This window comes from Hypanus sabinus, chromosome 12 (genome assembly GCF_030144855.1).
Source record: "Hypanus sabinus isolate sHypSab1 chromosome 12, sHypSab1.hap1, whole genome shotgun sequence".
Taxonomy (NCBI): Eukaryota; Metazoa; Chordata; class Chondrichthyes; order Myliobatiformes; family Dasyatidae; genus Hypanus; species Hypanus sabinus.
Window position 1 is genome coordinate 29,294,111 of NC_082717.1, and position 24,835 is coordinate 29,318,945.

The following is a 24,835-nucleotide window of genomic DNA, read 5'->3' on the forward strand; positions in this document are numbered from 1 at the left end:
TAAGTTTGCGGATGACACCAAGGTAGGTGGAGGAGCAGGAAGTGTTGAAGAAACAGAAAGGGTGCTGAGAGACTTGGTCAGTTTAGGAGAGTGGGCACAGAAATGGCAGATGAGATACAATGTTAAGAAATGTACGGCTGTACATTTTGGAAGAAGAACCAATTGGACAGATTATTATTTAGATGGGGAGAAAATTCAAAAATCGGAAGTGCAAAGGGACTTGGGGGTCCTAGTGCAGGATACCCTAAAGGTCAACCACCAGGTTGGATCGGCAGTAAGGAAAGCGAATGCTATGTTAGCACTCATTTCAAGAGGAATTGTGTATAAGAGTAAGGAGGTGTTGATGAGGCTCTATGGGGCACTGGTGAGACCCCATTTGGAATACTGTATGCAGTTTTGGGCCTCATATCTTAGAAAGAGTGTGCTGATGTTGGAGAGAGTTCAGAGAAGAGAGAAAAGTGGTATACCCGTTGTTGAAGGGGATGTGAATTAAAGCCTCTCATAATTGCCAAATTTTCCATTATGTGCTGCTCTAGTTTTTTTATGCTCTGTTATAATTGGTCGTCTGTAATTATCACAAACATTTTCTGCCCTTTTATGGTTTCCAAATATACATGTCATCTGCTCATCAAGTTTGTTTCTGACTACTGACCTCGTCCTTTATTTATAGCCTTAACTGCCTCCTTTTCCCTTTTTCTGTCCTTGCTAAACTTGAAATATCTTTGAGCTTTTCAGTTCAGTAGAAGGCCAGAGTGAATCACCCAAGCTGCATACCTCTACCCGTTCTGTGATCTTGCAAATAATTTCTTTACCATCTGTCTATACAGTTCGTTCTTAGAGGCCAAAATGGGCCCTGCCTTCACCATATCTGCAGGAGTGCATTTCAGATTCCTACTAGAAGCTATGTGAAAATTAATGCTTTTTCTTCATGTCACTCTTCATCCTCTATACCTGTGTCATCTCTTGTGAGGATATTAGTCCCTATCTAGCTGAGAAGGAACCTGACAGATTGGTACAGCTCCCACACGCTTCAGAAAAATCTGAAGTCCTTCACTGTGTAGCATCTTCCCTGTTCATTTGCTCCTTTGCCCTTTTTATCTCATAGCCAGATTTAAATTCCTGCTTTTTAATCTTGTTCATAGCTCCCTAAAATGTGAACAATATTCTATCCCTTTTTGTACCAACATTATTAGTATTGATATTGCACACAACTTTATCCTGCTCTGTTAGATTGGTTTTCAGTCGTTTGGTGACATGTTTGACTTTGATTCCAGGGAGAAACTATTGTTACCCTGTAATTGCATCTATGGCAAAAGACAATCCTCCATGTCTCAATGATAATTGAATTCCCCGTCGTTGTTCTTCTTTCCTTCTAGTGGTGCCTTCTCCCTGTCTCTATTTGCACATCCCCGAGGGACCATTGTTCCTAACAGAAGCCAGAAGATAATCTATGGTTATGAAGAGTTATAACCTTGACTTTAAATGCACTGTTATTTATTTACAAATGTAGCTAAAATACATTTATGGAATTTTTATGGAAAAGAAAATTCAATATAGAAGTAATCAATGTGCATCCCCCAGGGGAAGCCTGAGACAAGACTTGTAAGGCTGCAGTAGGATGCTGTTGGTGTTGTAAGGTGGAAATAAAATCAAAACATTTTACTTAAAATATATTTTCTAAAAAAATTAACAGGTAAGAAATGTAATTAAGAATACAGCTGTCGCACATTGAAATTGTTTTGCCTTCTCTTTGTTCAGTTAAAGAATTTTTAAAAATCAGGTTTGATTGTACTATATACACTACTTCATTTTCATCTGCAAATGGCTTTGTTTTAAACTCAGGTGTGAGTGTTCCAAAAAAAAAACTGTGATTTTTTTTCACTGATAGTTGGCGAGTAATAAATAGTAAGACATTTCAGAACTGTTCTGCTCAGTGTAGTTTTAAGCATTCAGGATTGGAGATCCCAGTAATGGCTGGGAGTGAAAATGAAATGATTTCACTACTCAACAAATTAAGAACTGTGAAGAATTTTAGAGTAAGGTATTGACAATTATCTTGAATGTTACAATGAAAATGAAGATTTGGAGGATGCAGTCGTTGAGAGCATTGTTTAAAGGCAGTCCATCATGTGCACTAGATTTCTGCTCTAATTTTGTTCATTTACAGTCAATCAAAACAGCAGTATACACTGGATTAGGAACTAATCCAGTTTTGTAATACTGTAATAATTTTGGTAGTGTTCTAATTTGTTTTGTATTGCACTTAAATACAAAATTTATTATTCAGTTAAATGGTAATTTGTCTTTTTTATAGCTATTTCCATGAAACCTCAGCTAATTGGGGCAACTGCTTAATTGGGCCAAAATGTACTGGTCCCAATGTGTCCCAATTTCTTGAATCTACTGTATCTTAAAAATAATTTCCTTGTATGATTGCAGTGGCAATTTCTTTTGAATTAGGAAAATTATTTTGTGTGTATTTTTTGTCTTGTAGGGTGCTTCCACATCAACCTCAGACAATTTTGGTCATAGAGCAAAACGTGCAAGAGTCTCGGGAAAGTTGCAGGATCTTCCAGGTAACTAAATGCAAAATCTGAAAATAGCGTAAGTGTCTACATTTTGATATAGCTATTTTGTCTTCTAAGCATCAGAAGGTAGACATGTATAGTGTCAAGTTGTATGAATTCTGAACTCAATCCTGTTGAATGATTTGATTGATATTGAACCTAATTGGTGGGGAAAATACTGAAGAATCATCATTTGATGCATCATCAGAATAGGGTTTATTATCGCTAACATGTGTCGTGAAATCCAGAATTTGGAGCATAAATTTTGAAGTGCCCCTTGGCGAATTGGTCTTCTGAAGCTGGCTGAATAAGGAGGGATTAATGGTGAATTTTTCAAAAACAGCTGCAGTTATCAAGCTTTCTGAAAGTTAATTAATCAGCTCAGTGCCATTGATTCTTGGAGACACTAGAGACTGCAGATGCAGTAATCTGGAGGATAAAAAGGTATGGAGAAACTCGGCAGGTCAGATTAGCATCTTGTAGTCCATGACTAAAGACTATTAGAATAATGGATATTTAATTTGCATCAGTCAACGCTGTAAAATGCTCATGTATTTTATGTTGCACATATAAAACATGGCTTAAAAGTAAGCTTATGTTTGGTATCCAACAGTTCTTTTACAATTTCCAAATACTGCATGGAGGAAGAGTAAATGGACTGGCCTCTACAATTTTCTAATTTTAAGTTACATTTCTTAGTAGCCAAGTTATTTCAGACCTCATTATTTTTATCTTTAGGTTGAATTTTAAAAGCAGATTTTAAATAAACTGTACCATTTCTGTGGTGATTTATTTATATATACACAGTTGCAAGAAAAGGTTTGTGAGCCCTTTTCAATTACCTAGTTCTCTACATTAATTACTCAAGATGTGGTCTGATCTTCATCTAAGTCACAATAGACTAATATGTAACGCTTACACGACAGGCTAGTATATGTCAAAGGGGGAAAATTCTAGCCAGTCACCAACCCTGCCTCCCGTATATGCAGATGCTATGGAAAACAAGTTAACGCAGCGTCGCACACACGATATCAAGCTCACACCAGATACAGTATATATGAAGGAAAAGAAAATAAAGAAAAAGGTGCCAAAACTTATCAGAGTTCAGTCAATTTAGTGCACATCGTTGGAGCTCAACCATCGAACCATTTGACCGCAAGTCACTCTCCTCCGACCTCCACAACCTCGCACCTGGGACCACCCGAAGTGGTCAACCGAGCAGTGTGGCACACGTCCACCTTCTTTAGGCGTCTTCTTCCTGACTCTCGAAAAGACTGCGAAATTCCAGCTCCCAGACCCACAACAAAAAAATAACATCCAACCCCATTGTTTAACAAATGGATACAATTCCCGTTATCGGCAACTCTGAACCCAAACAGGCTGCGAGAAGCTTGGAGAATGCTCTGCAAGACAGCATTCTCTCACCATTTAGCATAACAAAGAAGCAGTTTTACTTTTAACAAAGAAGCCATTTTGATTAACATACACAGTACAAATACAATCTGCATAAACTAATAACACAAACAATTGTAAGTATTCTCCTCAATATTCAGTACACTATTTAAACAATCACAATCTAGGTTCAAAAAAGTATATGAACCTCTGGGGTAATGCCTTCTACAAAAGCTATTTGGAGTCAGGTGTTCCAATCAATGAGATGAGATTAGAGGTGCCCCCCCCCCAAAAAAAAGACACAGAATCAAACTACGACAGAGCCTGCTCTTCTCAAGAAAGATCTGTTTATGTGCACCATGCCTTGATCAAAACAACTTTTAGAGGACCTTAGAAGAGAATTGTAGAGATGCATGAAGCTAGAAAAGGCTACAAAGCATTTCTAAAGACCTGAATGTTCATCAGTCCACAGTAAGATAAATTGTCTACAAATGGAGGAAATTCAGTACTGTTACTACTTTCCCTAGGAGTGGGCATTCTGCAAAGATCACATCAAGAGCACAACTTGCTATGCTTAAGGAGCTGAAAAAGACGTGTAGAATTCTCTGGAACTTACTAACATCTGTTTGTGTCCATTATAAAACAAGAATAGTGTTCATGGAAGGTCATCACCGAGAACTCCACTGCTCTGAAAAAAAACCATGCTGCACATAATGAAGTTTGCAAAAGACCACCTGGATGTTCCGCAACACTTCTGGGGCAATGGTCTGTGGACAGATGAGGCAAATGTTGAACTTTTTGGCAGAAATGCACACCACTATGTTTGAAGGAAAAAGGGCATTGCACACCAGCACCAAAACTTCATCACAACTGTGAAGCCTGGTGGAAGAGGCATCATGGTTGGGGCTGCTTTGGTGCTTAGGGCCAAGACAGGTTGCCATGTTCATGCAAGGTATCCCAGAAATACTGTTGAACTGGGACAGTTCTGTTGGAGGAATAGTCTAAAATTCCTTCTCCCCGTTGTGCAAGTCTGATCAGCAGCTGCAGGAAATGTTTGGTGGAGGTTATTGCTGCTAAAGGAAGTTCTACCAGTTATTAAATACAAGGGTTCACATACTTTTTCCAGCTTGGTCTGTGAATGATTAAACAATGTGTTCAATAAAGACATGTAAAGTACAATTGTGTGTTACTAGTTTAGGCACATTATGCTTGTCTATTATTGTGACTTAGATGAAGATCAGAACACATTTTATGAGTAATTAATGCAGAAAGTTAGGTAATTGCAAAGGGTACACAGACATTTTCTTTCAACTGTGTGTTACCTACTCTAAGATCAATCTAATGCTTTTGTCCGACATAGCCTTCCATTTTTCTATCATCCACTTCTTAAAAGTTTCTTAAATCCTCCTAATGTATCTGCCTCTACCAACACACCGATAGGGTGTTTAATGTACAGTATATCCATGCTGTCTGGATCCATTAACAATGAAAGTATCATTACTCCATAACTTTAGTCTTTATCTGGTTTTGACATTTATTGATAAATTTGCTGTTTTGTGCAATAGCACAGTGTAAAACTGTTTTTTAAAAAAAGACACTTAAAATATAAATAAAAAGTGCACAAGAGGATTAGCAAGGTAGTGTTCATGGATTAATGGACTGTTCAGAAATCTGATGGCAGAGGGGAAGAAGCTGCTCCTAAAATGCTGAGTGTGTTTCTTCAGGTTTCTGACCCTCCCCCCATTGATGGTAGATAAATATTGATATTTGTGTTTGAATACACTTATGTCCTTGTAAATGTTCATTCCCTATGTTTCTTCAATATCTTTTGGCTGCTAGAATTATACAGTTGTCTCGGTTTAACCAAGGTTCTATGTATTAACTCAGCCTTACAAATTTTCCATTTATTTGCTTTGGAAATGCATCACATTATCATGTTTGCAGTATTTAGAAAGATAGAAAACCTACAGCGCAATACAGGCCCTTCGGCTCACAAAGTTATGCCGAACATGTCCCCACCATAGAAATTACTAGGCTTACCTATAGCCCTCTATTTTTCTAAGCTCCATATACTTAACTAAAAGCTTCTTAAAAGACCCTGTCATATCCGCCTCCACCACCATTGCCGGCAGCCCATTCCACGTACTCCCCAGCACTTTAAACCTTCGTCCTCTTGTGGCAACCATTTCAGCCCTGGGAAGAAGCCTCTGAGTATCCACACGATCAATGCCTCTTATCTTCTTGTACACCTCTATCAGGTCACCTCTCATCCTCCTTCACTCCAAGGATAAAAGGCCAAGTTCACTCAATCTATTCTCATAAGTCATGCTCCCCAATCCAGGCAACATCCTTGTAAATCTCCTCTGCACCCTTTCTATGGCTCCACATCCTTCCTGTAGTGAGGTGATCAGAACTAAGCACAGTACTTCAAGTGGGGTCTGACCAGGGTCCTATATAGCTGCAACATTACTATATTGTAACATTACTACATAGCTGCTCCTAAATTCAATTCCACGATTGATGAAGGCCTTTTTATGTCCATATGAACTTGTCTAGTTATTTCTCTAGTTTTATCTCTAACCTTGGCTCTTCTATATTGCTTCATTTCATATCTTCCAAGGAATAAGAACTATGTTTTAGCAGTTGTCAAGTACTACAGCACAGGAGCAAACCCTTTGACCCAATTAGTCTATGCTGACCTGGTCTTCTGCCTAGTCCTGTCTACTTGCACCCGGACCATAGCCATCCATGTACCTATTGAAACATCTCTTAACTATCAAACTGAGCCTGCATCTACCACTTCCCTTTTCCCTTTGGTTAACATGAATGTTAAACTAAATTATTTCACTCTTCTGTCTTTGTATCTAAGCCAATTCTCCCATCTCAATTTTAATGCCTCTATTATTTGTTGGCCTGATGTCATCTATTTATTTGTACATTATTCTCAAGTATTTTGCTAAATTATCTTTTGTTAAGCATAATCTGTCTGAAACAAGCTCTTCTGGCAATTATGGCGACATTGGTCCTATTTATCACTGGTTTCTTTCTTTCTTTCTGTTCATTGTTTACCCTGGACATCTGATGCTACATGGCCATATTTATCTTAACTAGTGATAATCTACAACATTTATAATATCTACCTTGGTTTCTAAAACTACAAATATTTCATTAAATCTTTTATTTAGTGGGTTGAATTTCACATCACTTTTAGTTGGCTCTTGATGTTAGTTTCTGAGCATCTCAGAGCAAATTCGCCTCTTCATCTCAGATTTTGTTTTTCTTATTCAATTGGAATGATCTGATTTCAAGTTTCTCAATCCCAGGTGCTACTTCATGTCTTTTTAAGTTTGTACTGTACTTTTTTTTATATCAATTGTTATTAACTTTTTTTGCAACCTATTTCATAATGATAATTTTTCCACAGGACACGGAGGTTAAGCTTTTAAATCCATTCATGTTTCTCCAGAAAAGTAATAGAAGTAACTGATCCATATATTTTTCTTGTGGTGCTTACTTTTTTCTTGGAATTTTTTTTGTTCTTTGGAGGCTTTTTAAAATTAAACAATGTTACATACCAGCAGCAATAGATCACACATTGACTCAGGTTTCAATGTTAAAAACCACTATATTTATTAGTATCTACTCAAAATATAGAGAATTAAACGAAATAAGCGGAAGTTAACAGTGTTATGCTTATATATGTGTATGTGGCTCCCAAACAGTCAAGCTTAGGAACAATTGTTTAAGCCTTAAGATTCAGGTGGCAAAGTAGTAAGGTGCAGTAATACACAGAATAAATAATGGGAGAGATTTGTAAATCCATGTTAAAATGTAGAGAGAAGGCAATTATGAAGAATTCCACAGATTCCACGCTGGGCAAACAAAATAACAGTTGCCGAAGATGTTATCCGTCGCGTTGTTCTGAAATCCACATCAAAATACTGCCAGGTGACCGACAGTCACGAAATATCCTTTCTTCCAAGTGGTTAGCACATAACACACCCGAATCCAGGTTTTTCTCTCTCTCTCTCCCCCCCCCTCCCCCCCCTCTCCCCCTCCCCCTCTCCCTCTCTTCACCCCCCCTCCCCCCACACACTACTGAAAATCCCAGCAGTCCGTCGCAGCTGATATCATAGTCCCGCCTCATCCAGGCGTCTCTTAAAGTGACACTTACCGTAAATGAAACCCGTGGGCACGGAAAAATATTTCCCGCCACACCCCTTGACGTTGCTATGTCATGCCGTATATTCCAGAGTATAAGCCGACCCGGAGTATAAGACAAACCCCCATTTTCAAGCTTAAAAAAGTGACTTTTTCATGTTACCTTTGTATAAGCCGACCTCTTTTGTAGAGGTTTTTGATTTAACCAGAAAAGATCACAAGATCTCACACGTCGGTACTCAGCTTTGCCAGATGCGGAACCAGAAAATTTTGTGAACCAGTACCTGCTAAGAAAACAGGCCTACACATTGATAGGCGAATTCTTAATAAATAAATCAGGGAGAGAAATTTTGGATTAGGTCTCCAATAGTAAAGAATCCTTTGAAATGTAACCACCGTAATCTCGTTAAAACATAACACGGGGTGGCGAGATCAGTACGTGTACTCAGTATTGAGTTTGCGACCGCCATGTACAAAAGATTAAAATGAATGTGATATGATGCTGGCTTCAAGCTGAAAGTTGTTGCTTTTGCTAAAGGAACGAGTAATTCTGCAGCTGCTAAGAAGTTTAGTGTAAATGAGAAACAAGTGAGAGAGTGGAGAAAGGCAGAGGACACGCTGAGGGAAATGCGCAAACTGCGGGAAAACATGCCAGTGGCCAGAACTGGAAGAAAAAGTTATAGACTAGGTCAGGGGTCAGCAACCTTTACCACTGAAAGAGCCACTTGGACCCGTTTCCCACAGAAAAGAAAACACTGGGAGCCGCAAAACCCGTTTGACATTTAAAATGAAATAACACTGCATACAACGTTTTGTTTTGCCTTTATGCTATGTATAAACAAACTATAATGTGTTGCATTTATGAAATTGATGAACTCCTGCAGAGAAAACGAAATTACATTTCTGCATGCAACAAAAACATTTTGAACTCCGAAAAAAAGACGTTGGGTTGAAGGTTACTTTTAAGTAAAATACTCAACGTCTATTTGAGTCCTTCTTGTATTTATGAAAAACGCCAAACTTAAATTTGCCGCCAGCAGCAAACCAAAAATAACGTCAGCCAGCTGTCAACCTGAAAAATAAAAGGACTATTTCACTGAACAATGAAAACATATGAATATACGTAAAATAATAGGCAATTAAAATATTTATCATACTTGTTCAGGTTGACTCACACCTGACAATGCAGTCGTATTCAGTAGGGATGGATCGATGCTTAGGGGAGTGACCGGGAAGGATAATGTGTTTTTTTCCTCTCTGAACTCACAGAAGCGTTTCCCAAACGATGTTTGCATTGCGATGATTGCAGAATGTAAATACTCCGAATTTATCATGTCGTGACCTTGTTTGAACTCTCAAATTGGGGAAGTGAGACAAAGTGCCTTTCTGTAAATCTCTGGCAAGCAACGTCAACTTGCGCTCGAATGCCAAAACATCCTCCAACATGTGCAGGGCTGTACGTCCTTACCCCGTTGAAGAGCTGTGTTCAGCGTGTTCAGGTGCGCTGTCATGTCTACCATGAAGTGTAGCTTTTCCAGCCACTCTGGCTGTTCCAGCTCAGGAAAGGTGAGCCCTTTGCTGCCCAGGAAAGTTTTCACTTCTTCCAGACACGCGACAAAGTGTTTCAGCACCTCCCCTCTGGACAGCCAGCGATAAAAACACGTTGTAGCGGTGTGCTACACGCAGTCAGTAAACTGCAGTCAAAGATATCTTTATTCGAACTAAACAGCCTTGCTTTTAAGCCTCCCTCAATCCGCCCCCCCCATGGGCGCGGATGCTGCAAAAGACACGTACTCACAAACCCCCGTAGGCTATCTCCCTTAGCCTGAACGCTGGCTAATTGTGAGCCGGTTCGGATGTGTCAGGAAATGGGTCGCCACAACGTCTTATTTAGATTGTACAAGATCACCATAATCTTCAAATTTAGATTTACATTTCAAAAACTAACAAACTAACAAATACTTTTTAATTAAATACTGACCATGTAGCGGTGTGCTACTCGCAGCGCTAAAATTACGACACGGAGTCGGTAACTGCAGTCGAAGGAAAAAACTTTATTCGAAATCTTCAGCCTCACTTTTAAGCCTCCCTCAACCTGCCCCCCATGGCGCAGAGGCTCCAAAGCTCTGTGCTCGCAAACCCCCGTAGGCTATCTAATTGTGAGTCGGTTCGGATGTGCCAGGAAAAGGGTTGCCACAATCAATTATTTCCCAAAGCAACAGGGAGCCGCAGCACAGACGTAAAAGAGCCACATGTGGCTCCGGAGCCGCGGGTTGCCGACCCCCGGACTAGGTGAATCACCAGTGATCATCCGGATACATTGTTACCAGTGAAACGATTCGAGTTCAAGCGTTGAAATGGGCCGAAAAACACCATGAAGTCAGCGAAAATTTCAAAGCTACGTGAAGTTGGTGCACCCAATTTATGGATAGACGTGATCTTGTGTTGAGACAAAAAACAGAGATTGCTTAGAAAATTCCTGCAGAGTGTTGGTTATGTTCAAGAACGCTGCTGGATGGACAAAGCAGGTTGCTTGAAGTGGGTTGAAGAGGTGTGGTGTCGACGTCCTGAAGATTTCGGGAAGGAAAAGTTGCTACTTGTCTGGGACGTGTTCAAAGCGCACTTGTCAGGTGAGACAAAAGCGGAGTTGAAAGCTGAAAATACGGACATTGCAGTCATCCCCGGTGGTTTGATCTCCGTGCTCCTGCCACTAGATGTGTGTTTAAACAAATCATTCAAAGAATTCATATGTCAAGAGTGGAACGAATTTGACTCAAAAACAGCCAATATATACAACCTGTCTTCTGTGTATTCGTTTTTCCAAAGTTAACACCCTCTGTATAAGCTGACCCCCTAATTTTAGGACCAAAATTTAGGGCCAAATTCTTGGCTTATACACAGGAATTTATGGTACTTTACCTTGTTACTGAGTGAAGGGACTGAATGATGCCTCTTTAACTTTTGTCAATTTTGGGTTTTTCTTTAACTAGCATCCTGACAGCATGCCTTTTATTCTGGACTTGTAAGGTTATGCTTGTTTACACTTGTTTTTGATAGAGCAATTGATCTATTTGTAAGAGTCCTTCTGATAACACGGGAGCTCACCGTTCAGCCTATCAGCTCATGCAGTCTTCCAAGAGTGCAATCCTGCATTCTCCTGCTTTTTATTTTCCCTTCCCTGCAACTTATTTTCTCTCGCGCACTGTCAGATTCCCTTTTTGAGTTGAGGGCGAGTAAATGTTTTAGCAATTTGTAAAGTACAGAATTTTACAAAAATTGATTTTGAAAATGTTACTGTTACCTGAATTTCATTTTTCCCATTATTTTTAGGCAGTTCTGTTTTTTTTGCATTTTTGAAAAATGCTGTTCTAGACCTCTAGAATAGCTGTCAAAAATGAATCCAAAGCTTATTTTGCCTTACTCTTTATGAAATGTCAAATTAAGGCTCTAAGTGCTCCCAGATGGAAATATGAAAATTCAAGTTCTAATTCTCTGGCTTGACATCAATAAAAATGAATTGGGATTTTTGATTTTGGATTAGTTGAATAAAAACACTTGTTCTTATGGGTAGACAATGGAGATGCTGATTTTTCTCTGTCCTTCGGTTCATTATACTACTGGCTAACTTTGAAAGAAACTGCTGGAGAGATATTTATCCTTTCATTAGATTGTACTTTAGTCATACAGAAAGTAGTATTTTCCCTGTAGAAACACCACTGTCAACCAGTCGTTGGAAAGTGCTATAAATATACTTAAAAAAATATATTCACTCACTCTAACTCACGATAGATTTTAAAAAGTATTCAGAAAATGTTAGAGAAATAGGATGGTGTATGTGTTTAAGCCAGTTTTGGTGTTTTCATCAAATATTTCTCAGAAATCAGTAATCTCTAATACAAAGCTTTGTGTTTTTTCTCAGATTTTTTAAAGATAATGTCTCATGTACATGCTATAAACTTGAGTAAATCTTGTAAGTAAAACTTATGGGCTTATCCTTGAAGGTAAATAGAAAATGAAGATTAAAAAGTTGTTTAAAAATAGAAATATGGTTTATCTGAATGTATAAGTCAGCCAGTTCTGAAGTGAATATTGTGTCTAATTATGTTTTCTGTTCTAAACTTCATCTTTTAATAGCATCGCCAGCAGAACAATACCTTCAAGTAAAGTTACCAGATGAAGTGGTAATGAAGATCTTCTCATACCTCCTTGAACAGGACCTTTGTAGAGCAGCTTGTGTGTGTAAACGCTTTAGTGAACTTGCTAACGATCCAATTTTGTGGTGAGTAGGTCTTAATGATATATCTGCTAAACTCTGGGGGGAAAAATATTTTTCAGTTCTTTCTGTAAATTTTAAAGAATAAGTTTTAATTATTGACAGAGACATTTTTGTTATTGCATATCTGGTAGATAATGTTGTAAGTTTTCTTCAACAATATGTCATGTTACGTGAGCAGCAAATCTATTGTTAATGGTTTCCAGGAAAACTGTTGTATGTAGACCACAGCTAGTGAAGTTTGAAATGAGTGGATTTTACAATCTTTGTAAAGTTTACTTTAAATTGCTTATAGGCAAGTTTTACAGTGCTTACCTAAAATTGTGTATTAATCTACAAAGTTAAAGTAGATTTTCATTTGTTTTTAGCAACAATAGAATTCAGAACTTTGTTTAATGAAAATTGTCCAAATATTTTGTTTTGGTTCAGCCTTTTAAAATCCATTTTATTCTCCACTGCCTTTGAACTCTACTTCTATTCATTGCAGTTGACAGAGCAAAAATTTTCAGTGTTGATTTTATTCACAGTAAAATATATTTGCGACATAAATGGTCACTTTCAATTTCTGCTATTTCACTAATTTGGATTTGGGTCCTAGCTTTATCACTTGGAGAAGTCACCTTCACAAGCTAAATTTATTATTATAATGTTATTAATGTTTGCATCATTTGGTCAGTGTTTATTGAAATTTTTTACTTTGTTAGATTCTTTTCAAAGTTAGAGTAACTCAAGTTTTTTTTAAAGATTTGGTGATTTGAAGCATTAGTGCAAAATAAGAGTTTTATGAAATTGGTTTGTTTTCTATACAGAAGGGGACAAAAGAACTATGTAAACCAAAATGTGGGTTTAAATTTGTAGATTGTTACTGATAAGTTATGATACTAGATTGTTTAAATAACAGATTTAAATTTCCTAGTTGCAATGGTAGGATTTGGACTCCGAACATACTGCACAGGAACAGACTTTTTTGCTCACAATGTTGTACTGAGGTAATTAAGTTAGTAATCAACATGCCCAACTAAACTATTCCATTCTGCTTAGACAATGTCCATATCCTTCCATTCCCTATACATTCATGTGCCTGTCAGAGTCTCTTGAATGCTGCTATCATGTTTGTCTGCACCACCACCTCAGCAGTGGACTCCAGGCACCCACTGCTCACCATATTGAAAAAAAAGCTTGACCGTCACTGCTCCTTTGAATTTGTGCCCTCTCACCTTAAATGTATGCCCTCTAGTGGTATACAGTTCAACCAGAAGGAAAAAGGTATCAGCTATCTACTGTATTTATGCCTCTCATAATCTTTTAAACTGTTATCAGATCTCTCCTCAGCCTCCACTACTCCAGTGAAAGCAACTCAAGTTTGTCCAACCTGTCCTTGTAACAGATGCCCTCTAATCGACACAGCATCATGATAAATCTCCTCTTCACCCTTTTCAAAGGCTCAACTTCCTTCCTATAATGTGATAACCCATATTGAATACAGTCCTCCAGATGCAGCTGAACTCAAGTTTTATAAAGATGTAGCAGAACTTACTGACTCTTGAACTCAGTTCCTCACTGTAATTAACAGTGTACTGTCTTTTTACATTTGATTTGACTTCACACTGTCCAGGTTAAACTCCCATCTGCCATTTCTCGCACTAACCTTGGTGTTTTTTTTAGTAATCTAACTCCAATACTTAGCATTTAGTGGTTAATGCTGATAGATCTTTGTCTTGCAAATGGAAGGTGGGGATGATCCAAAGGGTTTTCAGCATATTTGGGGATTGAAGATTTCTACTTGTGAATGGCCTATGGGTGTTTAGGTTACTCTTAACAACAACAGCTGGGAAGTGGGGATACGTATGTAGTAGGGAATGCTGAATTTTGAAGATGTAGATTTTGGCCACAAGACATGGGATCATAATTAGGCCATTCAGCCCATCTGAGTCCATTCTGCCATTTCATCATGGTTGATCCCAGACCCTTTTCATTCCCATACACCTGCTCTCTCACCATGCCCTTGATGCCCTGACCAATCAGGAATCTTATCAACTTTCGTTTTAAATATACCCACGGACTTGGCCTCCACCGCAGTCTCTGGGTGAGCATTCCGCAGATTCACTACTCTTTGGCTTAAAGAAAAATTCCCCTTGCTTCTGTTCTAAAAGGTTGTCCCTCAATTTTGAGGCTGTGCCCCCTAATTCTGCATACCCTCACCAGAGGAAATATCCTCTCCACATCCACCTTATCTAGTCCTTTCAACATTCGGTAGGTTTCAATTAGATCCCCACACATTCTTCTAATATCCAGTGACTACAGGGCCAAAGCTGCCAGACACTTCTCACATGTTAACCCCTTCATTCCTGGAATCATCCTTGTGAACCTCCTCTGGATTCTGACCAATGACTAGCCATCCTTTCTGAGTTAAGGGGCCCAGAATTGCTGACAATACTCCAAGAGCAGCCTGACTTGTAAAACTTCAGCATTATCTCCTCTATTGCCTTTGAAACAAATGCCAACAGTGGATTTGCCTCCTTTACCACAGACTCAATCTGTGAATTAACCTTCTGGGAATCTTGCATGAGGACTCCCAAGTCCTCTGATGTTTGAATTTTCTCCTAATTTAGATAATAGCCTGCACTATTGTCCCTTTTACCAAAATGGGTTAACCTGCATTTCCCAACACACTATTCCATCTTGTCATTTTTTTTGCCAATTGTTATATACCCCAGGGATCATTTTTTCTGTGGACTGTCACTTTAAAATGCCGAGAATGAGACCGACTTTTGGACACTTGGATTTCTGATGACTACAGAGTTGCTTGGTTCCTATGGTGGAGTTATTTGACGGATAATGAATGTTTATGGTTTCTCACGGCTTATTTTGAATATACAAGGACACACAGACACACACAGTTAGAGTCAAGATGGATTTAGTCAATGGAAGACACCAGTGAGTCGGTCTCTGGTTTAAACTTTCAGTAGCCCACAGGGGTGAGTTGAGATCAATCCAGAGTATTGATAAATGACTCTCACAAGTGCTGCCAGCTGGAAAAAGTTTGCAGAGAAGAGAGAGGAGAGGAAAGTTTAAAACAGAAGAAACCTAATGACAAAGAGATCACTGTTTGGACTCTCTCTCTGAGTAGCCTGTGGGGGTGAGTTTGGTTCCATTCGGCTACAAAAGTGTGATTGTCACTTAGTTAATCTGCAGGAGTGGGTTCTCTGGTGAGGGGAAACCTTTGTAAATACCACGTGTGTGTTTACCCTTTTTGTCTGGGTGTGGTAGTTCACCGAAGAAAGGCACCCCTGTGGCAAATCACTGTTGGAGTTATTTTGTATGTTATGGAACTGGATAAATGGCTATCACGTTGTGTGTGATTGGGGTAACCTTGTGGAATGTACTGATGTGTCAACCCTTGACTGGGTGATAGTTTTCCCTGAAAGAGGGTCCCCTTTGTACTGTTGGTGATTATCCATATGTGGATTCTGTTTGAGTATCCTGTGACCACCACTTTGGGATGTCCTGTAACTGAATTCGGGTGTGGTACCATTTGCGTTGAAAAGATATTCATTGAAGATCACTGTCAGTGATACTTAGTGTGTGGAGTGGAACAACTTCAGAGATAAAGCCTTCTGCTATTGTTATTTTGTATTGCTGTCGTAGAATCTGTGGAATGCCGATGTAATTGCCTTCTCACAACATTCGCCTTTGGATTACAACTACCTCTCATTAATTAACCTGTGCATTTTAACTGAACTTTTCTATCATTTACCACCTAAGTTTGAAGAAGTTTGGGGATTCATATATATTTACACCTATATATGCATAACACTGTTAACTCTTGATTTACCTGGTTTAAGTTACTATATGATGTAGTTACTAATAAAATAGTGTTTTATTAACATCAAAACCAGACTCCAGGTGTGTTCTATTGCTGCTGATACTTTTACAGGGTTGCGTATACTTAACACCACTCTTCCAATTTGTCAAAGTCCTGCTGCAATTGCATTGCTTCCTCAGCATTCCCTATGCTTCCACCTAACTTCATATCATTGGCAAACTTTGCCACGAAGCCATCAATTCCACTATCTAAATCATTGCCAAACAATGTGAAAAGTAGTGGTCCCAATACTGATCCCCGAGGAACATCACTAATCATAGGCAGTCAACCAGAAAAAGGCCTCCTTTATTCCCACTTGCTGCCTCCTGCCATTTCTCTATATTTCCTGTAACACCATAGGGTTTTATCTTGTTAAGCAGACTCATGTGAGGCACCTGATTAAATGCCTTCTGAAAATCCAAGTAAATGACATTCACTACCTCTCCTTTGTCCACCCTGCTTGTCGCTTCCTTGAAGAATTCTAACAGATTTGTCAGGCAAGATTTCCCTTTCCAGTGCCGACTGTGACTTCTTTTAAGTCTTCAAGTATCTCTAAATTGTATCCTTAATAATGGACTCGGACAACACTTCTCCAACCACTGAGTTGGACTAACTGGCCTGTAATTTCCTCTCTTTTGTCTTCCTCCCTTCTTGGCGAAGGCATTTCATTTATCTCTATAATTAGTGGGAGAATTTTTGACTGCCAAGTGTTTTGGTTTCCATGCTGTCAGCTTTTCTTTGCCAATTGGTCTCCTTTTTAAAATCTCTTATGGTCAAAACCTTAGGTCAGTGATGACGTTTTAGTATCTGGGCACATTTTGTTTTGCTTGGGGTATCATTTAAGAGACCAGTATCTGTGGTCTCTTACATTTTACTCTGAAGTGTAATTGTACCATCTTAAGTTGAATAATTCTGCATTTTAAAAAAAGTGGAGAAAGTGTGCATATCAGAAGAAAATGTAACTAGGCTTATCTTGCATTACTGCAGAAATACTTCAGTGTATGTTGTACATCCTTTTTTATTGACTTTGGGTCTGAAAGTAATTGGAAAATCATCCAGTTTGCAGGAAGTTCGATGTTTCTTTTATTCCTTGGCTTTGTTTTGGGGTATATTTCACATTTTCAATGATGTCATATATAAACTTTAAATTATAGCATAATTCTGTTTCCAGGAAACGGTTATATATGGAGGTGTTTGAATACAGCCGACCAATGATGCATCCAGAGCCAGGCAAATTTTATCAAATTAATCCTGAAGAATGTGAACACCCAAATCCATGGAAGGAGAGCTTTCAGCAATTGGTAAAAAAATTATTAATTCTTTTCTGAATCTTTATTTTGAAATGAGAGCTATTTTTAATTGATAGTTGAAATTTACTCTCTGCGGGCTAAAGAGTTGGACTTTGTGGGCTCCAAGTTGACATCTCAGCATTTATAATTATTCAGTTTATGCTGGAGTGATTTTGCGAGGGGAGACGTGCCTTAATTTTTCCTTAAGTTAATGAAAAATATTTACTAGGTAAATAGGGATCAACTTCCATCTCCCACATAATTGTGAGTCTACTACAGTAAAGTGAAAGAGTAAGGACACAAGAAAATAAGTTCACTTTCTTAACTGTTGACTATGTCTTGAAATATTATCTATACTTTGACTAGCTGAGTAGTTCAAGAATTACTGTTTTTATTCAATCTTCACTAAAATAGCTTGGCATCAGACCATAAGATGTAGGAGGAGAATTGGGCCATTTGGCTTATTGAGTTTGCTCCACCATTTCATCATGGCTGAACCAATTTTCCTCTCAGCCCCAATCTCATGCCTTCTCTCTGTATCCCTTTATGCCTTGACCACTCAAGAATATATCAACCTCTGCCTTAAATATACATAAGACTTGACCTCCACAGCTGCCTGTAGCAAAGAATTCCACAGATTCACAACTCTCTGGCTAAAGAAATTCCTCCTCACCTCCATTGTAAAAGGATGCCCCTCCATTGTGAGGCCATGTCCTCTGGTCTTACTCTCCCACCATTAGAAATATTATCTCCACATCCACAATCAAGGCCTTTCACCATTCAATATGTTTCAATGGTGTCACCCCTCTACCAGTGAATACAGGCCCAGAGCCATCAAACATTCTTCACGTGACAAACCATTCGATCCTAGAATAATTTTTGTGAACCCCCTTTGAACCCTTTTCAGTTTCAACACATCCTTCCTAAGATAAGGGGCCCAAAACTGCTCACAATACTCAAAGTAAGGGAAAAAGGATCTGGTGCATCTGACTTTAACTTCTCCTTCTCAAATTTCAGGGGGAATTTGATCATATTATGATCTCCTGTCCCTAAGAGTATTTTTACCTCAAGCTCTCTAATCAATTCTGATTCATTGCACAACACCCAATCCACAATAGCTGATTCCCTAGTGGGCTCAACCACAAGCTGCTCTAAAAACCCATCTTGAAGGCATTCTAGAAAATGCCCCTCTTGGAGTCCAGTTCCAACTTGATTTTCCCAACCTACTAATGACTATTGTAACATTGCCCTTTTGGCATGCATTTTCTATCTCTTGTTATAATTTGTAGCCCATGTCCTTACTACTGTTTGGGGGTCTGTATACAACTCCCATCAGGGTGTTTTTACCTTTGCAGTTCCCTAGTTCTATCTACAGTGGTTGAACCCTATGTCACCTCTTTCTAATTTCATTTTTTACCAACAGAGCAAGCTCCCTGCCTTTCTGTCTGTCCTTTAAATACAATTTGTATCCTTGGACTTTCAGCTCCCAGCTATAATCTTCTTTTGGTCATGGTTCAATGTTGCCTACAACATCATACATGCCAATCTGTAACTCTTCTACAATGTCATCTACCTTATTCCATATACAGTGCACATTCAGTAATACTTCATGTCCTGTATTTACCCCTTTCAATTTTGTCTGCCTTTTAAGTTGCAACTCATCATCTTGACTGCAATTTTGCTTGCATCAACAGCCTCTCCTCACTACACATTGCCTCTGTTTTGTAAGCAAGCTACTTCACCTTCAGCACCACTATCTACCTTTCCTGCAATATTTCTTACATTGAAATATATGCAACTTAAGACATGAGTCACACAATGCTCAACCTTTTGATTTCTAACTTTGATGTTTTACCGACATCTGCCTCCATAACCTCTCTGCTAACTGTTCTGGCACTCTGTTTCCCAACCCCTGCCACTCTAGTTTAACAAATGTTGTTCATGCTAGGGTATTAGTTCCTCCCCCACCCCACCCAGTTCAGGTGCAAATCATCCCGCCTGTACAGGTTGCATCTTCCCTGGAAAGAGAGGCCAATGATCCAAAGATCTTAAGCCCTCCTTCCTACTCTAATTCCTTGGCCATTGTATTAAACTGCACAATCTTCCTAGTTCTGGCCTCACTAGCATATGGCACAGGTAGCAATCCTGAAATCACAACCCTGGAGGCCCTGTCCTTTAACTTTGCTCCTAACACCCTGAACTCCCTGTGCAGAACCTTGTCACTTGTCCTCACCATGTCATTGGTCCCTACGTGGACCATGACTTCTGGCTGTTCACCCTCCCACTTCAGAATGCTGAGGACTCAATCCTTTACGGGAATCTTGTTCTCTTCCATCGAATCTACTGTCTATTCCCTTAACGAATGAACCCCCAATTACCACAGTGCACCTCTTCTTCCCTTTTGAGTTGTGGAACCAGGCTCAATACCAGAAACCTGACCACCGTGACTATTAGCTCAACTCCCTTCCAACAGTATCCAAAGTGATATAAATGTTGATGGCCACAGGGGTACTCTGCACTGATTCCTTAACCCCTTTCCCCTTCTTGACTGTCACACAGTCATCTGTGTTCTGCATCTTGGGTGTAGCGACTTTTCTCTGTCTTATCTTTCACCTCTTCAGCCTCCTGAATGATCTGGAGTTCATCCAGTTCTAGCTCTAACTGCTAAAAGTGGTATGTTAGAAGCTGCAGCTGGATGCACTTTTGGGATTCGTATTTGTCGGATACTGGAGGTCTCCTTGCCTTTCTGCATTCCACAATCTTGCCTGGCATCTCTACTGTCCCAGCTGAGCAGAAATAAAGAAGGAAGGGAGGGAAAAAAACAACTTAGAGCTTTTCTTTAGTTTACTTTCTCTGACTGAAGCCTCTCTTCCCAGAAGCCTCAAAGAGCTAAAGCCTCAAGATCACCACTCTGACTCTGTCCACTTAGATGATGGCCGCTGTGCTTATCCCGCCTTCCTTTAATGTTTTCCTGTTAATCAATCCCAAATGCCAATTGGGCACTCTTTTTTGCTATAGTGACCTGCTACTGCCATTTTTACTCAGTCAGTGGACCTGAGTGAAATCCCCTCCTCCTAAAACTTCTGATGTCCAGATTGGTTGCTGCTCAAAGCTCTTTTTCACTGTAGTGACCCGCTGTTGGCTTTTCTACTCGGGCAGTGGACCTGTGTGAAATTTCCTCCTTCCGATGTCTGGATTGGTCTCTGGTCACAGCTGTGTGGGTTGTTGCTATGTGGGTTTGATGAAGATATTTCTATGCCACTTTTGATACCATATTTTACTAATTGTCATTTATTATGTCATTTGCTTTATTCATCCTGCTCTTTGAATGTCATTTGATGCCCTAGATTTTTAGTCTGCTGAAGAGCTCTGGTATGCATTAAGATATGGGGATAGCAGCAAAACTGTTATAATATATTCATCATAATGAGCGCGGATGTAAATTTGTAGCAACTTCCTGCACTTACTTATAAGTTTTTGCTAAAGTATGGAACACCTTCAGTTGTTTATTGGTTTGCTTTCTTTGTAGATATTTAGCAGTATAGTAGGTACCATCATAGGAAGTATTTGTTTTGAGCAGAGTTCTGACTTTTAACTGAATTTCTATTTCATTTAATACTTAAATAATGTCATACTTCCACATTTTGCTGTAATTTCACTTTGCATTTTAGTACAAAGGCGCTCATGTAAAGCCTGGATTTGCAGAACACTTTTACAGTAGCCCTGCAAGATATAAAGGAAGAGAAAATATGTTGGTAAGAATTGTCTCTTTCTAGGAATTTTCACCATTAAAAAATGTAATATTTGAGCTAAGTAATATTTTTTTCCTTATAGTATTATGATACAATTGAAGATGCCTTGGGAGGTGTTCAGGAAGCACACTTTGACGGCCTTATCTTTGTACACTCTGGTACATACACTGATGAGTGGATCTATATCGAATCCCCTATAACTATGATTGGTGCAGGTAAATATGGCAGAACAGCAAAATAGCATCAAATATAGTAGTTGTGTTATTGGCAACATGGAGGGGAAACTCAATCTAATTTGCAAGTTAGGTTGAGTTTCTTCTTGATGTTATACGGTTTTATGTTTAAAGTGAAATACTGCTGAGTTCCTAATCAGTTTTAACCAAGGTAAAGGAGAAAAAAGATGGAAGACTAGAGCAGAGGAACGAAAGACTTATGCAATTTTGTGAGAAGATTTCAAGACTGAAATGTTCAGTCATGGTGAAATAATGACAATTTCAAATAAATTTAGAAGCAGTTTTATTTGAACATATTTAGAATAAGTAAATCTAAATGGTCTGTACAGTCTGTACATTCCAAATGTTAAAAGGCCTGAACAGATTAAAGTTTTTTCCCATGGTAGGGGACTCTAGGACTTCAGGATTGAAGGATGTGAAAAGAGATGCAGAGAAATTACTTTAGTCAGAGAGTGGTAAATCTGTGGAATTTGTTGCCATGGGCGGCTGTGGAGGCCAAGTCATTGGGTGTATTTAAGGCAGAGATGGGTTCCTGAATAGCCAGGGCATCAAAGGGTATGGGGAGAAGACAAAAGTGTGGATGACTGGAAGAATTGGATCAGCCCATGATTGAATGGCGGGGCAGACTCAGTGGGCTGAATGACCTACTTCTGCTCCTACATCTTAAGGTCTTGCCTCCTCCCTGTGTTATCTGAATTGTCGTAACAGAAATTTGCTTCTCAAGAATTCATAAACCTCTGGCAAAAAAAAATTTGAGATGTGGGATAAAAATTTGCTTTACTGTGAATTTATGTGGGAAAATAAAATATACACAGAGAACTGGATTAATTTATCAAAGACAATGATTGCAGGCTCACAGTAGGAGGCCACTTCAGAGATTTGCTTTGGAAACAAACAAGGCAAGCTCTTCTATTGATATTTGTATAAGAATACCCTATCAAACAGTGTAACTTACATTTCCTATTATTTAAAGCAGCACCCTTTTTCCTTCTGCCTACAATACAATCTAAATTTTGTTGTTTATAGACCATGCATCTTCAGGAGCATTACTTTTTTTAAAAACTTTTTTTATTGAGTTTTCTAATGATTACAGAAAGAAAAAAAAAATACCCTTCCCCCCCCCCTCCCCATAACATCCCTATAGAAAAAAAGAAAAAGAGAAGAAAGAAAGAAAGAGTGCCTGGATAACGGAAGATCCCCACATGCTCCACGGAGTTCGTAATAACTTTAGTATATATATTTCTTTCCCCAAATAACCAATTATTTTATCTTCGGAGCTTCAGGAGCATTACTATTGAGAAACAAATTCCCATCAGAACCCATCTCCACTGTAAGATGGCATTCAAAGGTGGTGGGGGAGGAAGAAAGGGTTTGTGCTATGGAAAATCACATTATGGACAGTTTGCTAGGCATACAGTCCTTCTGAAATGCGGGGGTACACACTACATAAAAGATAGTGACTTATGTGAACAGTATGGTTGTGCTCATATGGTTTGTTTCAATACACCTTCAGCACCGGGCAAAGTTGCTGATAAAGTCATCATTGAAAACACGAGGGATTCTACCTTTGTATTTATGGAAGGTTCCGAGGATGCCTATGTTGGATATATGACAATTCGAGTAAGTTCTGTGAAATCAGTGGGCTTGAAATAATTTGATAATCAGACTTAACTGACTATGGACAAATTTTTAAAATATGCTCTTCTTCATTCTAGTTTAATCCTGATGATAAATCAGCACAGCACCATAATGCACACCACTGTTTGGAGATAACAGTGAATTGTAGTCCAATAATAGATCACTGCATAATTCGCAGTACTTGTACAGGTAAGTATCATTTTTTTCCCTGTCTTATTTGAAAACATGCTGAATGGTTAGTATTTTTAAGAAGCCAACATCGGACTTGGGATTTACACAATGACGTGTATTATACAGTTTTGATGTAGCATAAACTAAGTCAAAACAGATTTAATTTTATTTTCGCTATGTGTGTTGTTAACATTAGATAAATCAGTGAATATTAATATGTCAATAGATTATGAATAAATTAATAAAACTGAAATCAAATCCAAAATGAAAACACTCAGCTGATCAAACAACGTTTGTAGAAAGAGAGACAGCAAGGTTCAAGGTCAAAATGATGAATATGTCTATTTGCCCATTTATAACTTTTTTTCTTATTTTTGTCGTCCTCTGCTTTTGTCTTTTCCCTTTGTTCCCGATTCTATTAGCCAACACCATGTACTGTTTTGTCTGCTTTTTCATTCCACTCAGGTACATTCTCTCCTTCCCCTTCCCTCCTCTTAATAAAATGTTTACACTCTTTCCCAGTTCCTATAAAGGACCTGAAACGTTAACCATTTCTCCTTACACAGCTGCGGCCTAATCTGCTGAGTTTCCTGTATTGTCACAAATCTGCAGATGCTGGAAATCCAAGCAACACACAAAATGCTGCAGGAACTCAGCAGGCTAGACAGCTTCCTGATGAAGGGTCTCGACCTGAAACGTCAACACTACTTTTTTCCATGGCTGCTTCCTGGCCTGCTGAGTTCCTCCAGCATTTTGTGTTACCAGTACTGCCATTATTTAAATTTTAAATATCATGTCTTTCTAGTTTCGTGTTCTTGGGGTAAGTATGGAGAAAAATCTAAGCTGCTTTATCATTCCTATAGTATTCCACTATTCTCTTCTGTCTTGTCCTTTTCCTGTGCATTGTGGAAGAATGGAAATGAGCAAAAGATTCTTTCTCAATTTTTGATTCTTGTATTTGTGACTGTGCACTGGCAAAACTGAAAGTTTATGAAACTTGTTTGTTATTACACAAAATATCTTGGCAAAAAATGAAGCAGTAATGAAGCTAAATATGTTGTACATTTCCCCAGCCTGTTTCTTCTCCACCACCACTCACCCGACCTACTTTAGTTCTCCCTTGTTTTCATTTTTTTTTTGGCTGTGATCCATTTTCCACAAGGTCCATTAAAACATGAGCTGAAAAAAATAGTGGAAGTGATCTATTCATGACAATTCAGTCCAGTATATTGTTTATGAAATCCCTTTTTACTGTGCGTTTCTGGACACGTGGCTCATTAGCCATGAGGTTGGGGTGTCTCGCCCACCCAAACCCTGGTTTGTGTGAATGCTGTGTGATTTACTGCCCTGAGCATTCGCCCATTGGCAAGAAGTAACAGATTTTACAATTGTATGCAGTGTACAGAATTATGTTTAAGAATGTTAATGGTTATAAAAGGAAAGAAAATTTAAAGAAAAGCCTATTATACAGACAGTGTGTGGTGGAGCTCAAAT

The 24,835-nt window shown here is 38.8% G+C and overlaps 1 protein-coding gene across 2 annotated transcripts in view; it reads left to right on the forward strand.

Moving 5' to 3' along the window:
• The window catches only part of fbxo11b (F-box protein 11b), a 124,873-nt gene that overhangs the window by 54,301 nt on the left and 45,737 nt on the right, over nt 1-24,835 (forward strand). For both annotated transcript variants that reach the window (XM_059985704.1, XM_059985703.1), the window contains 7 exons: nt 2,495-2,576; nt 12,255-12,399; nt 17,430-17,559; nt 21,219-21,302; nt 21,382-21,514; nt 23,046-23,152; nt 23,248-23,359. In XM_059985704.1, coding sequence (XP_059841687.1) covers nt 2,495-2,576; nt 12,255-12,399; nt 17,430-17,559; nt 21,219-21,302; nt 21,382-21,514; nt 23,046-23,152; nt 23,248-23,359 — 793 coding nt within the window. The remainder of the gene's footprint in view (nt 1-2,494; nt 2,577-12,254; nt 12,400-17,429; nt 17,560-21,218; nt 21,303-21,381; nt 21,515-23,045; nt 23,153-23,247; nt 23,360-24,835) is intronic.